This window comes from Elephas maximus, chromosome 3, assembly GCF_024166365.1.
Source record: "Elephas maximus indicus isolate mEleMax1 chromosome 3, mEleMax1 primary haplotype, whole genome shotgun sequence".
Taxonomy (NCBI): Eukaryota; Metazoa; Chordata; class Mammalia; order Proboscidea; family Elephantidae; genus Elephas; species Elephas maximus.
Window position 1 is genome coordinate 184,454,572 of NC_064821.1, and position 25,356 is coordinate 184,479,927.

The 25,356-nt window shown below is 39.8% G+C and overlaps 1 protein-coding gene across 3 annotated transcripts; it reads left to right on the forward strand.

The window, feature by feature from the left end:
* Nucleotides 1-988: 988 nt before the first annotated feature.
* Nucleotides 989-23,302, forward strand: PRPF3 (pre-mRNA processing factor 3). 3 transcript variants are annotated; one of them, XM_049880348.1, is made up of 16 exons: nucleotides 989-1,094; nucleotides 5,210-5,357; nucleotides 6,049-6,179; nucleotides 8,244-8,390; nucleotides 9,961-10,044; nucleotides 10,226-10,446; nucleotides 11,092-11,398; nucleotides 12,058-12,224; nucleotides 13,014-13,093; nucleotides 14,522-14,665; nucleotides 15,480-15,579; nucleotides 15,752-15,865; nucleotides 16,943-17,061; nucleotides 17,342-17,425; nucleotides 19,213-19,274; nucleotides 21,257-23,299. In XM_049880348.1, exons 2-16 carry the CDS (start codon nucleotides 5,213-5,215, stop codon nucleotides 21,401-21,403), a joined length of 2,052 nt encoding a protein of 683 aa, XP_049736305.1. In that variant the 5' UTR covers nucleotides 989-1,094; nucleotides 5,210-5,212; the 3' UTR covers nucleotides 21,404-23,299. The 3 variants fall into 3 exon arrangements, with proteins under 3 accessions (XP_049736305.1, XP_049736304.1, XP_049736306.1); XM_049880347.1 differs by having other exon boundaries at nucleotides 5,163-5,357; nucleotides 21,257-23,298; XM_049880349.1 differs by lacking the exons at nucleotides 989-1,094; nucleotides 5,210-5,357 and adding an exon at nucleotides 7,486-7,581 and having other exon boundaries at nucleotides 6,091-6,179; nucleotides 21,257-23,302.
* Nucleotides 23,303-25,356: the final 2,054 nt, after the last annotated feature.

Genomic DNA, 25,356 nt, shown 5'->3' on the forward strand with positions numbered 1-25,356 from the left:
TCTAGTGACATGCAAGCCTCCAATAACAGACCGGTGGTGACTGTGCATGAGGTGCATTGGCCAAGATTTGAACCCAGGAATTCTACCACTGAACCACTATCGCTCTCTATGCTTACAGAGGCAATTGGAAATCTATAGAAAGAGACATTAGCCAATTGCGTACTACCAGCGAATGATACTCGTTTTGTTAATGAAAGGCATGGAGGGGGGCTACTTCTTCAGAGTCCTCTACTCATCTTTTTTCATGTACATATGTTTGTAGCTACCATTTATTGAACTCTGTGAGAACCACTGTTTTAAGTGTATTACCCTCATTTACTCATTTGTGAGGTGAAATTCTTTTTTTAAAGGTATCCCATTTTATAGGTGAGGAAATAGAGGACTTAAGTAACTAATATCATACAGCTAATGAGTGGGAGAGCTGGAATACAAATCCAGGCAGTCTGCCCTTAGAGCCCGTGCTCCTAAATCATTGATTTACTGACTCTCAGAGGGTGCCGGCACCACTTACAGTAATAGGCGGTCAACGAATGTTCTGTTAATTAATTAATTAAACAAAGGGCTACATTCTGCCGAGTCCTTCTATACTCGTGTTTCTTCCCTGTGATCTCTGGCACGACTGTAAATTAGGAGGAAAAGCTAAGGACGGGTAGCGAATGCCAGTGATCCCAACTTACTCAGAGGGTTTACCTTCTACCGGAAAGGCCGTGTTTGAGCCAAACGCAGAAGTCCCTCTTTCAGTTAACTTTAGCTTAGCGCACTTACACTCCACACGAAGAAAACTGCTAGCAGTCCCATTTCCGCTTCAGGGAACTAACTTCTTCTCAATAATCTAGTGAACAGATAAATATCCGAATCCTTTAGCAAGGGAAACCGAAGGCGAGGAACTGGCACTCGCCACGCATGCGCCCTGCCGCCGGCAAAGTGGCAACTACGGCTGCGCATATCGGCGGCCCGGCCCACCCTCGTCACATGTCGGGGACCGCGGCGTGGCGGCGGCCGTGGCGGTAGCGACGGCAAGTCGTGCGGCGGCCGGAGGGTTTCCGGTTCCGGTGTAACGTTCGGGCTCCGTCTCAGGGACTGAAGTTTGTGAGGTGAGTAGTGGCCCCGGGCCCAGACAGAGTATTCTCCGGTCCGAGCGACTGGGGTCAGGGCTCAGCCCAAGAGTAGGACCGGGTTAGGGGGCTCAGCGGGAAAGAGGCTGAGAGAAGCACAGGTTGTGTGGGAGACGAGGTTGCAGTGGGATTGTTGAGAGGCAAAGGGCGGGGGCGAGAAGGGGACGGGGTGGGGAGACCAGCTCTGAGCTGAAGACTTTGGGTATAACTAGGTGTGATAGTGGGTCGGTTGGAGTTTACGCCAAAAGAGGTGGGGAAAGACTAAAAACAGAAGAATGAGGATTTCAGGGGAAACTCCGATTGTAGCAAAGAAGAGGACAGAGTAAGGAATTCCTTCAGAAGATTGGAATCTGCTACCTGCTCATGCTGGAATCATTCTTCCTTCTTCCTTCCACACCCCAAACCCTACCCCCACACACGTAGTTAATGTATATTTGTCTAGTGGTAAAGCCAGGTACTCTTTGAAATTTTTATTTTTGTCTACTAGCTGTTTCGTTTGCACATCATTTTATGGAGGATTGGGTTGAACTTGAATACATTTGTTATTATAGTGCTTGGCCGTGCGTTTCTTCTAATAATAACGGTACCTCACTTACTGCTTGGAGCTTTCAAATTGCTTCTGCTTTCTAGCCTATGATTCAGTTGTAGTGGAACGTAAGCTCCGTTAAGGTGAAAATTCTTACGTGTTTTGTTCACTGCTGTATGCTCAGTGCCCAGTACACTGCTTGGCACTTAGAAGTTGCTCAGGAAATATCTATTGAATGAATTAAGTATGATGGAAATATGGCAATTGTCTTTATTTTGTAAGATGAGTGAACTAATGCTCAGAGGAATTAACTAATTTGCCCACGTGCTAATGGACTGGTAAATGTGGGGTTTGGCATCCCAGCTGTTCAGTTTCTTTCTGTCCTGCTGAGCTTTTTTCTTCACTCTCACACCCAAAGATATGTACCCTTTGTGATACCTTGGTATGCCTCCAATCTTTTTTTTTTTTTTAATGGACAATTAATATGTAGATGAAGGAGCCCTGGTGACACAAAGGTTAAGCACCTGGCTAACTGGAAGGTTGGCAGTTCCAACCCCCCCCCCCCCCCCCGCCGCCCAGTGGCTCCTTGGGAGAAAGACCTGGAGGTCTGCTTCTGTAAAGATTATAGCCTAGAAAACCCTATGGGGCTGTTCTCTGTCACATGAGTCAAAATCGACTGGAGGGCACCTAACAACAACAACGTGTAGATGTTGATAGGCTATACTGCTATCTCATTGTGAGAGAATAGAGCCACCATGGAATTATTCATTTAACTTGTTACTGAAACACATACTCTGCTTTTATACAACCTTTCTCTCTTAGTTTCATGACTGTAATCTACTAACTTATTTTGGTTATACCAGTTCACTGTTTGGCTAGAGATCTTATAGAAGGTAAATCTACCAAGGATGCAGAAGTTATTCAGACTGTATCTTTTAAGAGAAAAGACATCTTAAAACATCTTGAACGTCCAGGTCAGACCCTGATGCGTGGTGCTGCTGGGAGGAGGTTAGCTTGGAAATTGAGGTCAGTGTAGTATATTCACTGTTTTCTAAGCGCAATGGGAAGAATCAGAAATAAAATTTTGTCTATGTTCATGAGGAGTTTTGAGATTAGGTAGAAGACCGAAATGTAAACATGAATGATGGTTTAAAAATAAACTAACTTACATTAATAAGTTAAAGATTTGTTGTGGAGAGCTGCAACAACTCCGACTCTACGAACTTTATTATAAATGGGGCAAGGTGGGCAAACCTTACTCATGACCAGCTACTTCAGACGACACTTCCTCTCTCTGACTCTGACCACTCAGGCTTAGATCAGACCCCGTCCCCAGCCACCCTGAGCCAGTCAAAACATCCCTGGACACCTAAGGCCAGGTCACAGAGGACCAGCCGTAGGCTCAGGAGTCTGCACAGTTCCCTGCACTTCAGACCAGTATGCCTCCCTCTTTCTCTGTCTAGTCCACTGGGACTAGGTCACAAGCTAGAAGAGCTCTACTCTTTTTCATCAATTGCCCATGCAGCCTTTCCATGAATACCAGCCACCCAAAGCTGGGACTACACAGACTGACTCCTTGCCCCTGTGGGTTTATTAATTCTGTATAACAACTCACAAAGTTCACAGAGACTATCACCTATACTTACAGTTACCCATTTATTAGAACCAGAAAGGATACAAGCAAAGAGACACATCAGTAAAGGTCTGGGAAGGGTCCTGGCGCAGGGCCTATATAGTCCCCAGGGACATGTCACCTTCTCCAGTTCATGGACATTCTCACCAATCTGGGAGACTCCAAAGAGTGCACTCCAAGGTCCTGGGTCCCCTAGTCCCAGGGGGACTCAATGAATATGCATGGGTCTTAATATAGTCCCCAGGGACATGTCACCTTCTCCAGTTCATGGACATTCTCACCAATCTGGGAGACTCCAAAGAGTGCACTCCAAGGTCCTGGGTCCCCTAGTCCCAGGGGGACTCAATGAATATGCATGGGTCTTAATGCATAGTTGTGATCATCTAATCAGTTAATATGCATCACTGCATCAGTGCCTCCTCCCTTCCTGAAGTTAGTTTGCCAGGTGTGAAGCTTGCCAGGCTGTTTTGGAAAACAAAGGCATCTTGATTACTCGGGTGATTTTCAGAAACAAAGTGCCAAACCAAGTTTTTTTTTGTCCTGCAAGAGTCCTTTATGATAGTGTTTTCTCTGCTGAGCTAAAAAGTAGAATAGAGATGAAAAAGAGAGTACACCCAGAATGAGAGTATTTGTTTCTTAGCTGAGGGATTACTCTGATCAAGTCAGCTGTCAGAGACCGGGTAGAACATGAGAGAGAATTGTCTGGTGCAGAATTCCCACTGAGATGAATATGACTACAGAGAAATGAGGCAGAACTTTTTTTTTTTTATTGGGTTTTAAGTGAAAGTTTACAGTTCAAGTCAGTTTCTCATACAAAAGCTTATACACACATTGTTATGTGACCCTAGTTGCTCTCCCTATAACGTGACAGCACACTCCTCCTCTCCACCCTGTATTTCCCGTGTCCATTCAACCAGCTGCTGTCCCCCTCTGCCTTCTCATCTTGCCTCTGGACTGGAGCTGCCCACTTAGTCTCATATGTCTACTTGAGCTAAGAAGCACATTCCTCACCAGTATCATTCTGAAGAGTTGGCTTCAAGAATGGTTTTAGTTTTGGGCTAACAGAGAGTCCAGAAGCCATGTCCTCTGGGGTCCCTCCAGTCTCAGACCATTAAGTCTGTTTTTTTTTAAACTAGAATTTGAGTTCAGCACCCTACTTTCTCCTGCTCCATCAGGGACTCTCTGTTATGTTCCCTGTCAGGGCAGCCATTGGTGTTACCTGGGCACCATCTAGTTCTTTCAATCTTGGGCTGATTGAGTCTCTGGTTTATGTGGCCCTTCTTTTCTCTTGGGCTCATATTTTCCATGTGTCTTTGGTGTTCTTCATTCTCCTTTGCGCCAGGTGTATCAGGACCAACTGATGCATCTTAGATGGAAGCAGAATGTTCTTAAGGATTATGAGCTCTAATACAGGATCACTGACTTGGATAAACCTTCCTTTATTTGCATTCCTTAAAAGGAAGGAAACCCATCAGGTCAGAGCTCTGTTAAGGAATGCCTCCCTAGAAGTAGGAGTAGAAAAGCTGACCTCTGGAGGGGCATTTTCAATTTTGTGTTCATGTTACCTATTTCCCAGCTCTTGCTGATATAATAGAGTAAAAAAAAAAACTAATTTCACAGACTGGGTGAATCTCAGAGTTTGCTCGTTTGTTTATTCCACAGATTTCACTGGTAATTGCTGAGTTGGGGTTAAAAATTAAATAGAGTCTAGTTCTTTCTGCTTTCAAGTATGGTCCTTGGGGAAAGTTTTGGCTTCAAGTGAAGTAGAGGAACTTGCCTAACGTTTGAGAATGTGGTTGGCGAAGGCATCCCTGATGTATTAACAGTTATCCTGGATCATTGTAGTCTTCTTTTCCTCTAACTTAACTCCCTACTGGTTTCTTTTTAGGTGCAGTATTGAGTCCCATTTGAGCGATCCTTCTCCTTTTTTCCCAGAGAATGGCACTGTCTAAGAGGGAGCTGGATGAGCTGAAACCATGGATAGAGAAGACAGTGAAGAGGGTACTGGGTTTCTCAGAGCCCACAGTGGTCACAGCAGCATTGAACTGTGTGGGGAAGGGCATGGACAAGAAGAAGGCAGCTGGTATGTACCTTTCTGAACCTTTCAGCCTAGCATTTTGGATGACCCCAAACTCTGCTTGGAACATCCCCAAAATTCTCTTTCTGTTGGGAACATGTTAAAAAAAGGTCAGGCCATATTTTATTCTCTCCTGCATTATAATGGAAATAGTCTAAATAATTTTGATTTTGTTCTTGTTGCTTATTTATTATATTATTTATGGCATGTTTTAAATCTCAGACTGACTCCTTTTGGCCACTGTACTGAGTTACCTATGTTATATTTACTTAAGAAATATGCTAAAGTCAGGCAGGTATACCTGTACATATTCAGATTGATGTCTAAATATGTAGAAGTCTTTTTAAAACACATGAAAAAGCTTGAGGGAGGAAGATTTAGTTAGTGGCCGTTGTCCCATCATTTGCTATTTAAGAAAAGTTAGATTGATTATTCATCCACAACTTTGATGCTCAGCCTAAATAGGTTGCCTTGGCTATGTGATTTCCTACTCAAAAAAAATTATCATTGTTTTTACCACATAGGGCAAGCTCATTGCATGTAAGAGTATTTATGGGAATCCTACAAAGAACTTTAATAAAACATTTCCCCTCTTCCTTGGGGATATATTTCCTGTGTTGGTGTCTGTTATATACTTAGTATTGGGTTAAGTATTCTTACGTTTCAATCCTATCACCTTTTTTTTTTTTCCTCTCAGACCATCTGAAACCTTTCCTTGATGATTCTACTCTCCGATTTGTGGACAAACTGTTTGAAGCTGTGGAGGAAGGCCGAAGCTCTAGGCATTCCAAGTCTAGCAGTGACAGGAGCAGAAAGCGAGAGCTAAAGGTAGGTTACAGTTAACTAACTAAACAGTTTGGGAGTGTTTTGAATGGTAATAATGTTGCCAAGCTTGCCTTGCTCAACACTTCAGTATCCACTAGTAGAATATCAAATGTTCAAGAGCGGTACTTGAACATTAAACTAGAGGGGGTGAACTTGTATTATCACCATCTTACAATAATAAAATACCTAAGCACATCATGGGTTGGAATATTCCAAAGAAATAATTGGTAGCTGTGTTCTTTTTCCTCTGTGATTAGGAGTTTTGGTTCTCATGTCTACTTATATCTCCTTTATTCCTCCTTACTACTAGCATAAATTGATTGCTCTAAGATTTTATGCTTTTATTTATCTGAAGCCTACTATGTTGCTTCAGAGTGTGACTCCATTGCTGCCTGAGCTGTAGGCCTCATTTTTGCTCCTTTATAGAGGTTTCTCTGTGGTGGTTTTGTAGATAGGATATATAGAAACAATTTTTATTAATTATATGTCTGGAGAGTTTGCCCTTGTTTATAAAGCATACTGTGGGTCATCTGGCCTCATGAGTTGGGTACTTAAAGGACCAATGCAGTAGTCATCAAAAGCCCCTTACTTAAACTGTGTTTTTTATTTTGTAGTCACTAATTGGTCATGGTATCTTTTTTAATATTAGCATCAGAGAGTGACTGATCTCTGTATCTCGTTTCTGTCTTTCTTTAAAAAAAAAAAAAAAAAGTTTCTGTGACTCCCATCAAACCTTCCAAAGTGCTTTTGATACCTTGACTATCTCGTTGCTTTTCCTGAGGCGCAAAGAATGGATAAGCAATTTCTGCGTGGTCCCCTGGCCAGGCTATGGAACCAAGAGAAATAGAGACTTAATGTGTCTTTTTTGTTTAGGGCATTGTAGAGTAATTAGAGGAATGAGAGGTAGTCTTTCCCTTAAATAGTTTGCAATTTAAAGTGGGGGAGGGGCGATAAAATGCAGTCACAAATTATAAAATCTGAATAGTAGGTTAACATAGGTTTTACAGCTGCCTTGTGGGTCGAGTGTAGAATTTCAGACTTACATTGAATTTTGTAACGTCTAAGGGGGGAGATTGATCCATGGTATCCACAGATCTGTGCAGTGAAGATTATGCTATGATGAGGCATGCTGCTGTGTAAGTGCTGAGGGCATGCTGTGAATGAAGTGACTACATTGGGTGGGATTTATCTAAGCGGTTTCTTGAAGGAGGTATCTAGATAGCCTTGGGATACGGGTCCCATTTTTGGTCCATTCAGGTCCCCACCCCACACAATATATTATGGGAGAGTCCTTTTTCTTGAACTGTAGGAGTTCCAGGAAGCGCTCGCCCCTGGCTGAGGATATGTCCTTGCAAAACACGAGCCCTCCTAGTGAAGAGGGGATGTCACCCAAAGCCTACCACCGGTGTGTACGTTTGCTTTTTCCCATTGTCCCTTCCAGTTGGCCACTCTTGGTCCTGTTAAATTCACCTTGCAAATTAGTCAGCATATTTGAGTTCCCATTGTTTGGTGAGAACAAAGTGTTATTGGGGAATACTGAGGAAAAAAAGAAAGCCCCTGTCCTGGAAGAGCTTAGTCTTTAGTTGAAGGACTTAATACTTGGCAAGCAAAATATCAACAATGTAATTTAACTTAGTGTAAACTAGAGCTCTTAAGTGCTAAGAGGATGTGAAACAAAAAGGTTTGACCAGAGTGGGATGAGGTTACTAATGAGGAAAACTGCGTGGAGGAGGTGAGTTTTAGGCAGGATGTGGAACAGGGGTTGTGGGAAAGTTGAGGGAGGTCATTACAATTGTGAGCAGTAGCATTTGCAAAGACCTTGAGATGGGAACATTTATAAGAACATGGGATGAAATTTGCTTGACTGGAATAGGAGAATGATGGAGTTGGGTCAGATGGTCCGCTTGGTGGAGGGTCTAGAAGGCCCTGGCTTCTGGCAAGTAGCCACTTGCAGGGTTGTATCATATTCCCCTGGGAAAAGCCGCAAAATGTTGGTAGGGACTAGGATGATTTTTCACATCTCCCATGGGCAGGGAAACGACTCTTCTTTATTTTGGGTTCCCTCAGGAGGTGTTTGGTGATGACTCTGAGATCTCCAAGGAATCATCAGGAGTAAAGAAGCGGCGGATACCCCGTTTTGAGGAGGTAGAAGAGGAGCCAGAGGTGATCCCTGGACCTCCATCAGAGAGCCCTGGCATGCTAACTAAGCTTCAGGTTGGTAATTAGGGATTGGAAGCAAAGTGATTTATGAGTTGAAGAAGCAGGATGTGTGGGGGTCCAGATATATTCTGATCCTGATTTGAATTAGTGTTTATCGTTAGGGAGATTTTATTTCCTGCTTTATATTCCTTGGATTTAACCAGAAAAAAAAAATTTTTTTTTTCTTTTTTTTAATTCCAGTTGAGGGCTTTTGAAATAGCATGTACTAAATGCCTGCAATGTGATAAGCAATGACCTGTATGTGTTACATACATTATTATTTGCCCAGTTATTTACCTTATTGGGTAACTGAGAAAATTAATTGAAATAATCAGAACTCGACTTGATAGCAGAGAAGAATTTCCAAATATAATACAGCGTTGATATAATCCACTAAAAAATTGCAAGATGACTTCAAATTTTTGAACAGAAGTATCTGTTTTTAAAATGGGAACCTAAGCAATTGTGATACCATACAAGCAGTAAATATTTCTTATACCACTTAAAATTTCTTTATGGGAAATATATATGTATTATATATGTATGTGTTTATATATGTTTTGCTTATGTATGCATAAAATATTTGTGGAAGAAAAGAAACTGATGATGTTTTTTATAGAGAATAGGAATGGAAAACTTCACAATATACCCATGTCTACTTTTTGCCCCAGGAGCCCTTATGGCACAGTGGTTAAGTGCTCAGCTGCTAACCAAAAGGTCGGTGGTTCGAACCCACCAGCTGCTGCATGGGAGAAGGATTTGGCAGGCTGCTTCCATAAAGATTACAGCCTAGGAAGCTTATAGGGCAGTTCTACTCTGTCCTGTAGGTTCACTATGAGTTGGAATTGATTTGGTGACAGTGGGTTTTTTTGGTTTGGTACTTTTTGCATTTTGAACTATGTAAATATATCAACTAAACCAAAAAAAAAAAAAAGTTAAAAATAGAACTAAAAAATACCTCGAAGAACCTTGTGATCAGGTCTCTTTTGGAAAATGTGAAAAGAGTTATTTGACTCCATCCTCAAAGCTTATCATTCTGAACTTAGGACAAAAGAAGGGGTTTACAGAAACTAGGGAGCAAGTCTTCGCAGTAAATGCCTGGTTTCCCAAACTAGGAATTCAGAGACCAATTCAGGGAATTCAAGGATGTAAAAAAATGTTTAAGTATAATAATTTATAATTATTTCAGTGCTAACAATAGTTCTGTAAGATAGGTAATATTTTCCGCCTTTTAGACACTTGGAGCTGTAGAGATTAAATAACATGTCCAATGTCACACAGGCATTAAGTGGCACAGTTAAAATTCAATGTCAGGTTTTAATCATCAAGCTGCCTAATATGCCAGTCCTGCCTTGGGAAGGTGAATTGAAATATTCCAGTGCTCAGCTCTGGAGACTTAATCTTTACTAAATTTTCTCTCTTTTGGTACAGGTAGAATATAATGGAGTTTATACAAATTTTTAGATCTTTAGAGTGTTGAGGTCTAGGTAGAAGCCTTAAAGCTGTTTGGGTTTAGGAATCTGTATGGGTGAAATGCAAAGTAGTAGTTAACAGTTTTCCAACCTTTTTTTTTTCTGGAGGGCAGATCAAACAGATGATGGAGGCGGCAACACGGCAAATTGAGGAGAGGAAAAAACAGCTGAGCTTCATTAGCCCCCCTACGCCTCAGGTATTTGTGCCCAGATTAAAAAGAAAAATGCTTAGCACAGAATTTCTTGCTATCCACTCAAATGAGAGTCCAGAAAGTGATTGTGTCTACCACAGTCTACTATAATTTATCACTCTGGGTATGTGTGTGTCTCATTTGCCTTCCTGTCTCAGTTCTCTGATCTCTTTTCTCTGTCTTACAGCCGAAGACTCCTTCTTCCTCCCAACCAGAGCGACTTCCAATTGGCAACACTATTCAGCCCTCCCAGGCTGCCACCTTCATGAATGATGCCATTGAGAAGGCAAGGAAAGCAGCTGAACTACAGGCCCGCATCCAAGCCCAGCTGGCACTGAAGCCAGGGCTCATTGGCAATGCCAACATGGTGGGCCTGGCCAATCTCCATGCCATGGGCATTGCTCCCCCGTGAGTATCTATTTCATGGACTCCCTTGGCATTTTAGAAGCTTAAAAGGCAATAAATTACATTTGGATGTTACTGATTCTCTTCTTCCAAAGAACCAAAATGCTTTCTTACAGTTTCACATTTCTTACATATGATCAGTAAAAACCAATTGAATTTATTCCCTTGTCTTCCTTGTTGCAGGATTTGTTGCCCGCCCCCCCCCCCCTTTTTTTTTAAACAAATTGCTAAAACTGACGTTAAGATTATTATTCCAGTATTGGAGCTATGAATAGGACCAGGTTTCCTGTATTCTAAACCGGAGCCTTATCCATTAGACCACATTGAGTGAGACCACATTTGGGTTACTTTACAGCTGGGTAAAGATGATAGACTTTATTTTTAGCACATAACGATTGGTCTGATAGCTCACGTCTGACTCAAGAATTCAAGGGTAAAGAAAGATAGCATTACAAATTCTCATCACTATAACTTACAAGTTATAATTTTTTTTTTTATAACTTACAAATTTACTTCATTTGATTGTGGTAAGTCAGATATCCAGTTTGATAAGTGTTTTCAGTCATGTTATTTGTTTTATTTTCTGTTTATTATTTGCTTGCTTTATTGCTCCATAAGGGGTTTATTTCTTTATGGGCTGTTTTTCAGGAAGGTGGAGTTAAAAGATCAAACTAAACCTACACCCCTGATTCTAGATGAGCAGGGTCGCACTGTAGATGCAACAGGCAAAGAGATTGAGCTGACACACCGCATGCCTACTCTGAAGGCCAATATTCGTGCTGTGAAGAGGGAACAGTTCAAGCAGCAGCTAAAAGAAAAGCCATCAGAAGACATGGAGTCCAATACATTTTTTGACCCCCGGGTCTCAATTGCCCCTTCCCAGCGCCAGAGACGCACTTTTAAGTTCCATGATAAGGGCAAATTTGAGAAGATTGCCCAACGATTACGGACAAAGGTATCTGGCTTAAAGTATAACCCACAACTTAGAAGAAGTTAGGAAGCTGACAAAGGAAATTGAACAGAGCCCTAAAAAATTGTCAACTCAGTTTTCTAAGTTTTAGGTGATTAGATAAACAGGTAATTTAAAGCAATGAATAATTTTAAAATACTGTATTTATTCCTGGATTTCTTGATTTTTAACTGATCTGTCTTCCTAATTAAATTCTACTTAAAAGGTGGAAATTCGAGTTTGAAAATCCTTAACATAGAAGGAAAACAATTCAGAAAGTTCTGGGTGACAGGAAAGTTAGCTTGAAGTTAAAATGTACTGCAGAGAATCCACACACCTGGAGAGTTGAATTTACTGTTTATTCAGTGACTTCCCTTCTCCTTTCTGTCCTTTCAGAATGAGGTGTTGATTGAATTCCATTTCTGCATATTTGCTACAGGCACACACTGGGGTGAAGGATAGAGGTGAGGGTGAGAGATGTATGTAAATGAACTAAGTAAAGAATAAAATAAAGAAGAACTGCATTTAACTCAAGCTTTCAGAAATTATGACTTCATTGCCTCAGATGTAAATGGTTCAATTAAAAAAAAAATTCCATATTCTACTACATCCCTGTTTTCCATGACTCCTATTTATCTTCCTGTTTTGGTTTATTGTGTCTTTAGGCTCAACTGGAGAAGCTGCAGGCAGAGATCTCACAAGCAGCTCGAAAAACAGGCATCCACACTTCAACTAAGCTGGCCCTCATTGCCCCTAAGAAGGAGTTAAAGGAAGGAGATATCCCTGAAATTGAGTGGTGGGACTCTTACATCATCCCCAATGGTTTTGACCTGTGAGTTTGTTAGTTAATACCCTTCAATAAGAATATAGTTTTAATGGGAGAGATGGTAGTCCTGCATGAAATAAAAAATTTAAAACCCAAGAGAAATAGGTAACTATACAAGCTAATGTATTTGTAAAGAATATACCGTGTGAGTTATCTGGGTTAATGGAGGAGAAACAGGGTCACAAATAATGTAAAAAGTCAAATCTATTTATAAGTTTTTTATTTACTTCTGTTATACATTGCTACTTGTTTTTAGCACATTTTTCGTAATTACATTCTTCTCCTAATAAAAAGTATCTACATTTCTTATGGATCCCAGTTGGTAGTATAAAGCAAGCATTCTTAGTTGACTGGCGGGGGAGGGGAGGGGAGGGGAGGGGAGGGTGGTAAATAATGCATATAAGAAACATTTGGAGAGCTTTAACTATTTCTGCTTCATCATTCTGATACATGGGTTTAGGACATTGCGTCTCGGCCTTTTTTTTTTAACCCTTCCTTTGTTAGCCACTGTTCAGGGAGTTCTGTAACTAATGAGAGAATGTGGTATCCCTCAGGGATGTTAGGGTACAGAAAAGGTTGAGTATGACTGGTGTAGAGAGTGCTTCCGATCTTAATGGGACCCACTTTTCACATCTTGAAAATTTTTGTAATAATAATTATGTTATAGATACAAATGCTAAAAGAGGCTAGAATCCATTATGGATAATGGATTTTTTCATTGTTTTTCTGAGACCCCCTTTCAGAAAAATCATCTCTACCCATATATCCTATTTTCCCTTCTTCCTCCAATTTTAGTACAGAGGAAAATCCCAAGAGAGAAGATTATTTTGGAATCACAAATCTTGTTGAACATCCAGCCCAGCTCAATCCTCCAGGTAATGTATAGATGACTCAGTCAAGTCTCTGTTGCAGTGTTATCCAACAGAACTTTATACGATGATGGAAATGTCTTAGATCTCTGTTGTCTCACTCAGTAGTCACTGTTCATTCGCAACTATTGAGCACTCGAAAACTGAATTACACTGGTTTTAATTAAAAATTTCTAAATTTTATTCAATTTTCATTTAAATTTAAATAGTACACGTAGCTAGTGGCTACTGTATTGGACAGTGCAACTCTAGAGCAGTGAGGCTTAGTGTGTGTAGAGATGGCCTCACTGATACATTACAAGTGGGGCTGTTACTATGGTGCTGACTCCAACTCCAGTCTTGTATACCACCACAAAACTCCCGTTTCTTCTTTGATCGTCCTTGTCTTCATCCTTCTTATGTCTTTATCATTTTTATAGTAAAAATCTGTTGGTTCAGTCAGAAGAGATAGATTTTAGTTGTGGCTGTGTTTTTAACTAGATTAATACCTTTGGTAAGTCGCTTTTAGAACACTGAATTTCCTCATATGTGCAGATAATATTAACCGATCTGTCTTCAGGGGTTATGCAGATCAAAAAAAGATTTTAACACATTCACCAGACTTGGATGAGCAGAGGAGATAATACCCCAGTTAGTAATTCACTGGACGGTTGCTTCAATAAGTTAGAAAAATAGATTGAGACCTTGAGATAATACAAATTATATTAATCACTGGATTTTACTTAACCAGATTCTACTTAGCTGTTGTAAGTGTGGATCATTAGAAGAACATGGGATTTTTTGTTTGTTTTAAAAGGAAGAGTAAATAGGAGTTCAGAGGATTTTTCCCAATCTTGTAACTCTTAAAACATAAATTTGGTGATTTAGGCTAGTGATTTGCAAATGGTTTTATAGAGACATACCGGTGGGATTTATATGAGATTCTGAATATCCCTTCCAACCAACCAGTTGCCGTGGAGTGGATTCTGAACTCATGGTGACCCCGTGTGTGCTCCATAGGGTTTTCAGTGGCTGGTTTTTCAGAAGTAGGCCGCCAGGCCTTTCTTTAGAGGCACCTCTGGATGGACACACACCTTCAGCCTTTCAGTTGAGCAGCCGAGTGCATTAACCATTTGTACCACCCAAGAACCCTAGATACCCCTTAGTTCCCCCAAATCGTCACTTAGAGTAATCAGAGCAGCTCCAATTTTGTTTGCTGTATTGGCCTTTTGCCATATTTCATTTGAAGAAAGGGTTCAGCTGCTTAAAGGAAAAATAAGTTAGAATACTACTCAAGAAAGATACGAATGCTGTTTTAAACATGACCATACTACTGCTCTTTCACAGCCTAAAAAATAATAATAATTAGGCTAAAATTCCTTTTAATGTAATTTATATTCATCTAAATCCCTTTAATATGCTTGGGTTTGGTACACTCATTTCTCTGCCTTACAGTCGACAATGACACACCTGTTACTCTGGGGGTATATCTCACCAAGAAAGAACAGAAGAAACTTCGGAGACAGACAAGGAGGGAAGCACAGAAAGAACTACAAGAGAAAGTCAGGCTGGGCCTAATGCCTCCTCCAGAACCCAAAGGTACATAACTTAGAGATAGAAGAAAGAGTAGCAAGTTTTTCTCTTTAATTCTAGAAGAACTTTAGCATTTCCTTGTATCTGGATGCCTTCTGTTCCACAGAATCGTTCATTGATTAATTTTTTTTTTAATTCCCTAAGCTCTCTACTATCTTTTCTTTTTAAGACAGTTCAACATATTCATTGTAGAGGTCATTTAAGGCTTATTTTTAAGTATCATTAACTATATAACACTCTGATTTTGATAAATAACGGTCTTGAAATTCACTAGCTACTCTCTTTTAAATGACCATAGTGTCAATCAGGAGCTAGGAAGTCTGTTATAATGGTGAGGGTATGGACTTATTTTTACGGTCTAGTTCTTTCATCCCTGAAATCTTAGTAGTTGCAGTATTTGGATATTGTTATTATGTGCATAATTCTTAATATTAAAAATGAAAATGTAGTAAAAGAACAAAACTCACCCCTATAGTTTTCATTATCAATCAATAATATTTTGAGTGCGCACTGTTACATGTAGTATCTTTCACTATATGCTGTTATCAGAGTGAAAAATACCAAAGAAATTTATGTTCCTTGTCTTTCACAAATTTTCAAGCAATATATATGCATACCAGCTATTTAGATGAACTGTGTGACCTCTCTTAGTGCCGAGTTAAGTAGGCGGAATTGTCAAGGTAGGGGTTTTTGTTGGAAGTGAATTTTGAGCAGAGATTTGAAATAGGTGAGCAGTATGAACTGGTAGAGAAGATAGGTCAGGCTATCCCAGCTGAAGAAATCACTTAGGAGATTGATCACTGTTCTCTCTCTGCTGCAGTGAGAATTTCAAATTTGATGCGAGTATTAGGAACAGAAGCTATTCAAGATCCCACGAAGGTAGAAGCCCATGTCAGAGCTCAGATGGCAAAAAGACAGAAGTAAGTGCCATGGGATTGGGTGGAAACCTGGGGCAAGTACCTTTCCCAAACTCTCCTGGGGGATCCATATTTGGAGGGAGGGGAGAGTCCTCTGTTGCTCTCTCTTTCCCTCAGCCCTGCCTCTGATCTTCAATGCCTTTCTCACTTGTGGATGTCCTTCCTGTCACGACAGAGCGCATGAAGAGGCCAACGCTGCCCGAAAACTTACAGCAGAACAGAGAAAGGTCAAGAAAATTAAAAAGCTTAAAGAAGACATTTCACAGGGGGTACACATATCTGTATATAGGTAGGTGTCCATACTAGGCCAGCCTTGCCCATAGAAATACCAAAATATTTTCCAAGTGTTTGAGACAGGATCTGTGTGGTTTAAAAGCATACCTAACACCAGTCCCTACTCTCTTATGGTGACCCTAGTGTGAATCAGGAATTAAGAAGTCTTTTATAATGGCGAGGTTAGGAACTTATTTTTATGGTCCAATTCTTTCATCCCTGAAGCCTTAGTGAACCAGTATTAGTTCTGAAGAATGAACGAATGAATATACTTGTTCAGGCCAAGCCATGAACTAAGGATTGTTCATCCTCTATGGAGCCTAAAATATCATCCTGTTTCTCCAAGCATTAAAAATTTCTTTCCTTGGTAGTGATTCTATCCTGATACATACCCTAATTTTTTAGTAAGTCTTTGATCCCATCTCCTAAAATGCATTTTATACATTGTAAATAGTTTGCCACCTTCATGTTGATATTTTTATTCTTTTATGTTAATACATGTGTACCCTCTAGTTTTTAAATGTGCGTATTCTTATTAACAGGATCTTTATCATAAAAGTCATATATTACTACAAATACACTGAATGCTTATTAAGATTTAAAAAATTCTAACTATTGAAGGCCATTTACTGAAAAAGCTTCCTGTTCCCTGATCCCTTAGCACCACTCTCTATAGGTAGTTGGTATTAACAGTTTTTCGTGTATCCTTCTAAAAATTTTTATGCATAGCCTCGTGACTACATTGTAAACACCTAGAGGGCAAAGAATTTGTAGATCTTTACACTGTCATGTACAATTAGCTTATAAATGTTTTTGGATGATGGTAAATGCCTCTCCCTCATCCTTAGGGTACATTTTGATTGTCTGCCATTTGTTGTAAGTTGTCCAGTGCCAGAGTTTGAAGAAGTATAAGACAAAGTGGAAATAGCTCTAGACTCAGTCCTACCTTTTCAGCATTTCTATATTTTGTTTTCTCCAGAGGCCTTTGTTTTTAGAGAGAAAACCATTTTGGATCCATCTGTTTATTTTTCATTCCATTCAGGCAGCTACTGATGCTAAAACGAAAGGCATAACTAAACTTTCCCTTCTCCAGAGTTCGAAATTTGAGCAACCCAGCCAAGAAGTTCAAGATTGAGGCCAATGCTGGGCAACTGTACCTGACAGGGGTGGTGGTACTGCACAAGGATGTCAACGTGGTAGTAGTGGAAGGGGGTGAGTCTGAAAAAATTGAGAGAGACTATCCCCAGACAGCTTTAGGCCTAGAAATGATTAGCATGGTGGGGAAAAGGGAGAAAAAGTGTATTAGAACCACACCTGGGTGAAACACCCTGAGCCTCTGTTTCTGTTTATTGGAGTTGAAGGCCCCAAGATTTGGTTCCTGGGATTGCTTCAACTACCTCATTATGGTTCTGAGCATTAGATGAGCTCAGAGGTTCTGTCCACCCCATCGTCTTCAACAGTTCTGGCAAAAAATCTTCTTCTCTGTTTCCAGGCCCCAAGGCCCAGAAGAAATTTAAGCGTCTTATGCTGCATCGGATAAAGTGGGATGAACAGACATCAAACACGAAGGGAGATGGTGAATGGGGGCTGGAGAGGGATTAAGTGGGAGGTGGGGATGGTACATCTGTTCATTCATCTTACTCCCTCCCTCTGACACTCTTGCTAATGCTAGATTTTGTATTCAGGAATTTTAGAAAGACCAGACTGTAAGCCCTGCTAGATATTCATATGATATGTATTATATGCATAGTAAAGTTACTTATTACAACATTTATTATATGCATTATACAAAAAAAAAAAAAAAACCCTCGGCTGTCAAGTCGATTCCGACTCACAGGGAGGGACCCTATAGCGTAGAGTAGAACTGCCCCATAGGGTTCCTAAGGAGTGCCTGGTGGATTCCAACCGCTGACTTTTTGGTGAGCAGCCTTAGCTGTTAACCACTATGCAACCAGGGTTTCCATGTGTATTATAGCATTTACTGTATGCATTATAAAGTTATTTTATCTGTCATTTAAGGCCTGAAGCAACTGATTTCCCTGTCTGCCCAAGATCTGGGTACCGGATACATGGGTGGCTTTAGTTTGTGAAAATTTATCAAGCTATGTGTTGATATGTGCAGTGTTGTATTATATTATTGTTTGAGTTTTAAAAGTTTTTAAAAAGAGTTGAAGACAAAGATTTTCAGAAAAAAAATCTCTCTTTGATCATGAAAATAGACTTCTCATTCAGTTGCCCAGCTTTATCTTATTTCTTTCTATATATTTGACATTATCCTTGCCGTCATTCTTCTGTCAGCGTTCAACCTTCCTTTCTTTGAAGACCTGGGTTAGCATTTAACATCTGCAAAAAACCAAAACAAAGCCTGTTGCCATCGAGTCAATGCTGACTCATAGTGACCCTATGGGACAGAGTAAAACTGCCCCATAGAGTTTCCAAGGAGCATCTGATGGATTTGAACTGCTGACCTTTTGGTTAGCAGCCATAACTTTTAACCACTGCAACACCAGGGTTTCCTAACATCTGCAGAGAGTCTTAATTTTCTTGACTTTATCTAACTTTGTACCTCCTTTACTTTTTGTCCTTGAAGTACTAAAAGTACATTTTTGTACTATAACTAATTGAACCCTATTTTATTTTGCTTTGAAAGTGTCCCTAAGATATTTTCATTTGGTTATATTTGCCCTCTTCCCCCAGTAGACTAAAAACTCCTTAAGAAAGCCAACTCTTCAGACAGGGATTGGACTGGACAATGGGATAGAAAATGATACTGGTGAAGAGTGAGCTTCTTGGATCAAGTAGACACATGAGACTATGTTGGCATCTCCTGTCTGGAGGGAGATGGGAGGGTGGAGGATGATCAGAAGCTGGCTGAATGGACACGAAAAGAGAGTGTGGAAGGAAGGAGTGTGCTGTCTCATTAGGGGGAGAGCAATTAGGAGTATATAGCAAGATGTGTATAAATTTTTGTATGAGAGACTGATTTGATTTGTAAACTTTCACTTAAAGCACAATTTAAAAAAAAAAAAAAAACTCCTTGAGAATGGATTGTCCTGTTAACATCTGAAGTCTAGCTCCCAAAGTGCCCACGAGCTTTTTTATTGTTCACTGTTTATCTTTTATTTATCTCCTTATTCCCAGTACCTGGCACAGCTCTTGACACATAGTAGGTGCTCAAAATGTTTGTTGAATTAAGTAATGCTCTTGCCTATTTGGAGCTTCCAGTCTAATTTGAGGAAAGTAAAGAGTAATAGAAAAGGGTGACGTTATTTAAGAGAATTTGGATAGACTTGAATACTGTTTAGAACCTAAATCTGTGGTCTCTAAGTCTAGAGTGAGACTTAGCTTTATCATCTTTTGCAGATGATGAAGAATCTGATGAGGAAGCTGTGAAGAAAACCAACAAATGTGTATTAGTCTGGGAGGTAGGTGATTCTTTGTAAAACATTGAACTTTAGTTAATTCCTGATTGTTTCTGCAATTCAAATGGAGCCACGGAATGGTAAAAACTAAACAGTGAATAATCCCATAAGTAATTCATGTTTCTTTTTGGAATCTATTTTTAAATGTTTAACAACAAATTCCTGTGGTTATTTTTTAACTAAATTGTTGAGCATATAAAAAAAAAAAATTTTTTTTTTTTATAGTACATGCTGTTTGGGGAAGAGTATGGGAAATGCTGGTGGCAGGAGTACAGATTTTCTGAGAGTTATTTATTTCACAGTCATGGATATGAAACTTGGAAAGAGAAATAAATTGTTGTGGAATTTGTCTTTATTTAGAGGTAGTTAAAGACAGAGGTAGTTAAAGAAGTACTAGACTTAAGAATTTAAAATTGGGAGGCTGAGCAGTACCACTTACTAGCTGTGCAACCCAGGCGAGACATTTAACATCAGATTCTGTTGCTTTATCTCGAAAATACGTATATTGTTATTTGCCTTTCCTACTCTTAATGTGTTTTGTATGTGTGTGTGAGAGAGAACCAAGTTAGATAATATGTAATAATGCTTTGTAAAATGTGACTAAGTCACTCTTCAAATGGAACTTCTTCAGACTGCAGTATGTTTAGTTATCTAATTCTTCTATCCCTGAAATCTTGTAAATGAACCAGTATTAGTTCTGAAGACTGAACGCATGAATGAATATACTTGTTCAGGCCAAACTGTGAATTAAGGATCATTCATCCTTTGTGAAGTGTAAAATATCACGCTTATTTCTCCAGGAAGCATTAAAATTTCTTTACTCCATAGTGATTCTTATCCTGATGTATACACTAATTTTTTAGTAACCCTTTTATCCCCATTCCAGAATGTATTTTATACATTGTAAATAGTTTGCTGCCTTTGTGTAGACTTAATATTTTTATTTTATTCTTTTATGTTAATACGTGTGTATGCTCTGGTTTTTTATTATAAAAGTAGTGAGTGCTTACTAAGACTTTTTTTGTTAATATATGTGTATCTTCTAGTTTTTTATTATAAAATTCTCCTCAGTTCTTTGTTATAAAAGTACGTAGTAAATGCTTTTTTTTTTTAATTCTAGTGATACAGAAGGGTACTTACTGAAAAAGTCCCCTCCCTAGTCCCTTACACCTTAGGATCATTCTTTATAAGCACTTGCTATTAGAATTTTTCACATATCCTTCTGTTTTATCCCCCATTCCATTAACATATGCATATAAATTAGGTCATAAGAACCTGAATGCTTGTTTTTCAGTCTCATAAGTTGTCATCTACATGCTTAATATCTTAGCCTCCACTCTCTTCCAAACTCTCTTCATTTATCTCTGAGAGTCCTTAGGAATAGTGAAGTTCTACTACAGCCTCCTTATTGGTGTCTGCTTCCTGAAAACTTCTTGAGGTTGTACTTTATGACTGCCACTGCTGGTGGTGCCTCTGATGAAAATGCTGGTCACCTAGTGCTGTATTTTAGTTCTCTGCAGGTAGTTCCTGGCTCCCTTTCACTCCCACCTCTGTATTGTTCTTTGTCACTGGGCCCCAAAGTTTCCTGCTTGGATACAGGTTCTCACTAAGTCTTGAGAGTTCTTTCAGCTTCTGGCTCTCTAGTTCATTTCTTCTTAGAGGCTCAAATCTAGTCCTTCAGACATGGTAGAAGACAAGCTTATCTTATCCCCTTCCTTCATAGTCCTGCCCTGACTTGCTTCTCCACTCAAGCACCAGAGCCCAAAACTACTCCTTCCTTCAGTCAAAAAACTGAACCCTGATGAATTCATGAAAACTTATGCAAATAAATTCCACAGGAGTAGAGGTTAGAATTGCTTTTACCATAAAATCATATTCTTTATAGGCACATTGCTATACAGGTGTTACTAGGTCTTACAAAAGAATCTGCCAGATTTAAATGAGGAATTGCAGTGTGCTTATTACAGATTTTGTGTATTTCTCAGGGTACAGCCAAAGACCGGAGCTTTGGGGAGATGAAGTTCAAACAGTGCCCTACGGAAAACATGGCTCGGGAGCATTTCAAAAAGCATGGGGCTGAACACTACTGGGACCTCGCACTGAGTGAATCTGTTTTGGAGTCCACCGACTGAGACTACTGCAAGCTCTTGCCTCTCCCCACTTGCCTTTGCCCCTTCAGTCCTCTCCCTTATTCCACTTCCAAGCCCACCCCACTCGTGTGTGTGATCTCAAGAACTGTGCCAAGCAGACATTGAGACAGAGGGAGATCTTGCTCCCTTCCCCAGTCAGCCTGGTGCTTCCCTTTATTCCCCTTATGTGCATATGATTAAAGAGTTATTTTTAAACTTGGTATGATATTTTTCACACACTGATAGATTGGAATTTGGGTCTTCAGGTGATCTTCCTTCTAGACCTAGCAATGGCTGTAGAAAAAACCATTTTGCCATTGATACATACGTGTGTATATATGGATGGATGGATGGATGGATATGCATTTTTTGAAGTTTAATGAGAACTTTTGATGTCATCCTGGAGCAAGAATAATAAATAACTGGTTTTCTTAGAGCAGAATTAAGCAGGAAGAGGTGTTTAGTAGGTGAGGAATGAGGGAGAAGTAAGTGTTCATCCTTTAATCTTCAATAGATAGTCATGAAATGGATTACATCTAGTTTTGGCTAAGTAGTCTTTTCAGGAAATCAGTACTTCAAATCAGGGCTTCCAACAAGTTCCTTCAGGCTCAAACCCCTGTTGAGAATTTGCATTTCTAAAAAGTCCCTGCTGAGTATTTCCATTTCCACCCCAGATAGACTGAATCAGAATCTACACTTTAACAAGGTCCCAGGGTGATTCTTATGTATAACTTCTGGAACCATGTTAGAAATGCAAATGCTCAGCAGGGGTTTGAACCAAACAGTCTGGTTTGAAGCCCTGCCTCAAATGGATGTATATAGGGGAATATATGTTGTGAATAAGCCACATCACGATAAATGGAGAAAAGACTGAAGTTGTCAAGGATTTTGTTTCACTTGGACCCACAATCAACAGCCATGGAAGCACCAGTCAAGAAATCAAAAGACGCATTGCATTGGGTAAATCTGCTGCAAAGGACCTCTTCAAAGTGTTGAAGAGCAAAGATGTCACCTTGAAGCCTAAGGTGCACCTGACCCAAGCCATGGTATTTTCAATTGCATCATATGCATGTGAAAGCTGGACAATGAATGAGGAAGACCGAAGAATTGATGCCTTTGAATTGTGGTGTTGGCAAAGAATATTGGATATGCCATGGCCTGCCAAAAGAATGAACAAATCTGTCTTGGAGGAAGTACAACCAGAATGCTCCTTGGAAGCAAGGATGGCGAGACTGCATCTTACATACTTTGGACATATTGTCAGGAGGGTTCAGTCCCTGGAAAAGGGCATCATGCTTAGTAAAGTACAGGGTTGGCGGAAAAGAGGAAGACCCTCAAGGAGATGGATTGACACTGGCTGCAACAGTGGGCTCAAGCATAACAATGATTGTAAACAGGATGGTGCAGGACTTGGCAGTGTTTTGTTCTGTGGTACCTAGGGTTGCTATGAGTTGGAACTGACTTGATGGCACCTAACAACATGGATAAAGTAGACACAGGGAGAGTCCAAGGAGGATGTTATGGGTTGGTTTATAAAGTAGAGTAGCATTCTGGTTTTTAGCCTATTTCTTTTCATTACTAAGTTTAAAAAAAAAAAACCCTTTCTAGAAACCAATGTGTGCTTTGATTTTTTTCTCTTCTAAGAGTCTGACTAGATGTGTTCTGCTTCAGCAATTAATGTTTCTGGTTTGATTTTAGGATTACTGGAATCAGAATGAGTATCCATTGAAGCTCAAAATTCTTATCATACCTGTCCTTCCATTTCATGTTGCCTGTTGAAGATGTATTGGGAATGGACTTCAGAAAGGAGTAATTAGAGCCTGTAACTTCTTGCCAGATGGAGCCTCCTAGGCAGTGGTGTTGGGGAATGGATTCTTGACAAGTTAAAATACTGTTACAAAATAAACACTTCTTAAAAAGTTATATATTTCAGGTGTGCTAGTTGGACTTCCAATTTTAAAGTGGTATTAGGGAATGCTAGGTTCAAAGAGGAGCCCTGATGGAGGCACGTTTAGGTGGAAAGGGGGACTGCAAAAGACCCTAAGGAAAAACTAGTACAACTCCTTTCTTTAAGACAAACAGACTCATCCAGACAGATGAAGTTTAATTCCTGGACCTGTATTAAATCTTTTAAAAAAACCTAGCTTGCCAGGACACAACTATGAAATCTCTTGGGTGCTTGGTAGTAATCACCTCTTCAGCCGTGAGACTCGGGAGCTAGAGAATTGAACTAGTTTTTGGTATTTTTGTTTTCCGTATTTCTTGATTAAAGCAAGTCCAAGGGGACAATTCATTGTTATAAAAACGATTCCTTTTACTTTTATTAAAGGACTTGCCACAAATATATATGTAAATATATACTATTTCAAGAATGTACTGATTGTATAAAATCTAAAAAGAATACATACCTCCTCACTTATTGACTGTCATATCCAACACTTGGCATTTACGATAATAGTAAAAAAAAATCACACTATTTTGTGCATTAACGACGTACATCTGGCAGTAATGATTGCCAAGTTGGGAGGTGAGAGTAACGCTAGCTGTGATGGTTAAAGCAATATATCAACTTGGCTTGGCCGTGATTCCATTAGGCAGTTGTGTAATGTAATTTGATTGTTATGTAATGGTGTAGTCATTTTCTGATCTGATGTGGTCATCATCAATTTTCACATAATGACCTGTTTTTGGAACCTAACCATGTCGGTGAGGAGTGGGTGTACAATAACATTATTTTATATATATACTGTTTTTTATTATCCACCACCCATCTGTCTATTTGTTATACTATGGCGGTTTGTGTGTTCCTGTGAAGCTAGGAGCTATACCACTGGTATATCAAATGCCAGCAAGTTCACCCATGGTAGACAGGTTTCAGCAGAGCTTCCACGCTAAGGAATAAAAGTTTACCAATCTACTTGTGAAAATTATCATTGTTGTTAGGTGCCCTTGAGTCCATTCCAACTCATAACCCTAAGTACAACAGAACAAAACACTGTTCAGTCCTGTGCCATCCTCATAATCATGCTTGAGCCATCTGTTGCAGCCACTGTGTCAGTCCATCTCGTTGAGGGTCTCCTGTTTTTCACTGACCCTCTACCAAGCATGATATCCTTCTCCAGGGACTGGTCCTTGCTGATGACATGTCCAAAGTATGTGAGATGAAGTCTTGTCATCCTTGATTCTAAGGAGCATTCTGGCTGTACTTCATCCAAGATAGAAGTGTTCATTTTTCTGGCACTCAATGGTATAATTAATATTCGCCAACACCATAATTCAAAGGCATCAATTCTTTGGTCTTCCTTATTCATTGTCCAGTTTTCTCATGCAGATGAGGCAACTGAAAACACTATGGCTTGAGTTAGGCTCACCTTAGTTCTTAAGGTGACATCATTGCTTTTTAACACTTTAGAGAAGTCTTTTGCAGCGCATTTGCCAAATACAGTGCATTGTTTGATTTCTTGACTGCTGCTTCCATGGGTGTTAACTGTGGATCCAAGTAAAATGAAATCCTTGACAACTTCAATCCTTCCTCCCTTTATCATGATGTTGCTTATTGATCCAGTTGTGAGGATTTTTGTTTTCTTTATGTGAAGCTGTAACCGATCCTGAAGGCTGTCATCAGTAAGTACTTCAAGTCCTCTACACTTTCAGCAAGCAAGATTGTGCCATATGCATAACTGAGGCTGTTAATGAGTCTTCCTCCAATCCTGATGCCCATATTTCATACAGTCCAGCTTCTCGGGTTATTTACTCAGCATACAGATTGAATGAATAAGTATGGTGAAAGGATACAACTCTGACAAACACCTTTCCTGACTTTAAACCATGCAGTATCCTTCCCTTCTGTTCGAATGACTGCCTCTTGGTCTAAGTACAGGTTCCTCGTGAGCACCGTTAAGTGTTTTGGAATTTCCATTCTTAGCAATGTCATCCATAATTTGTAATGATCCACA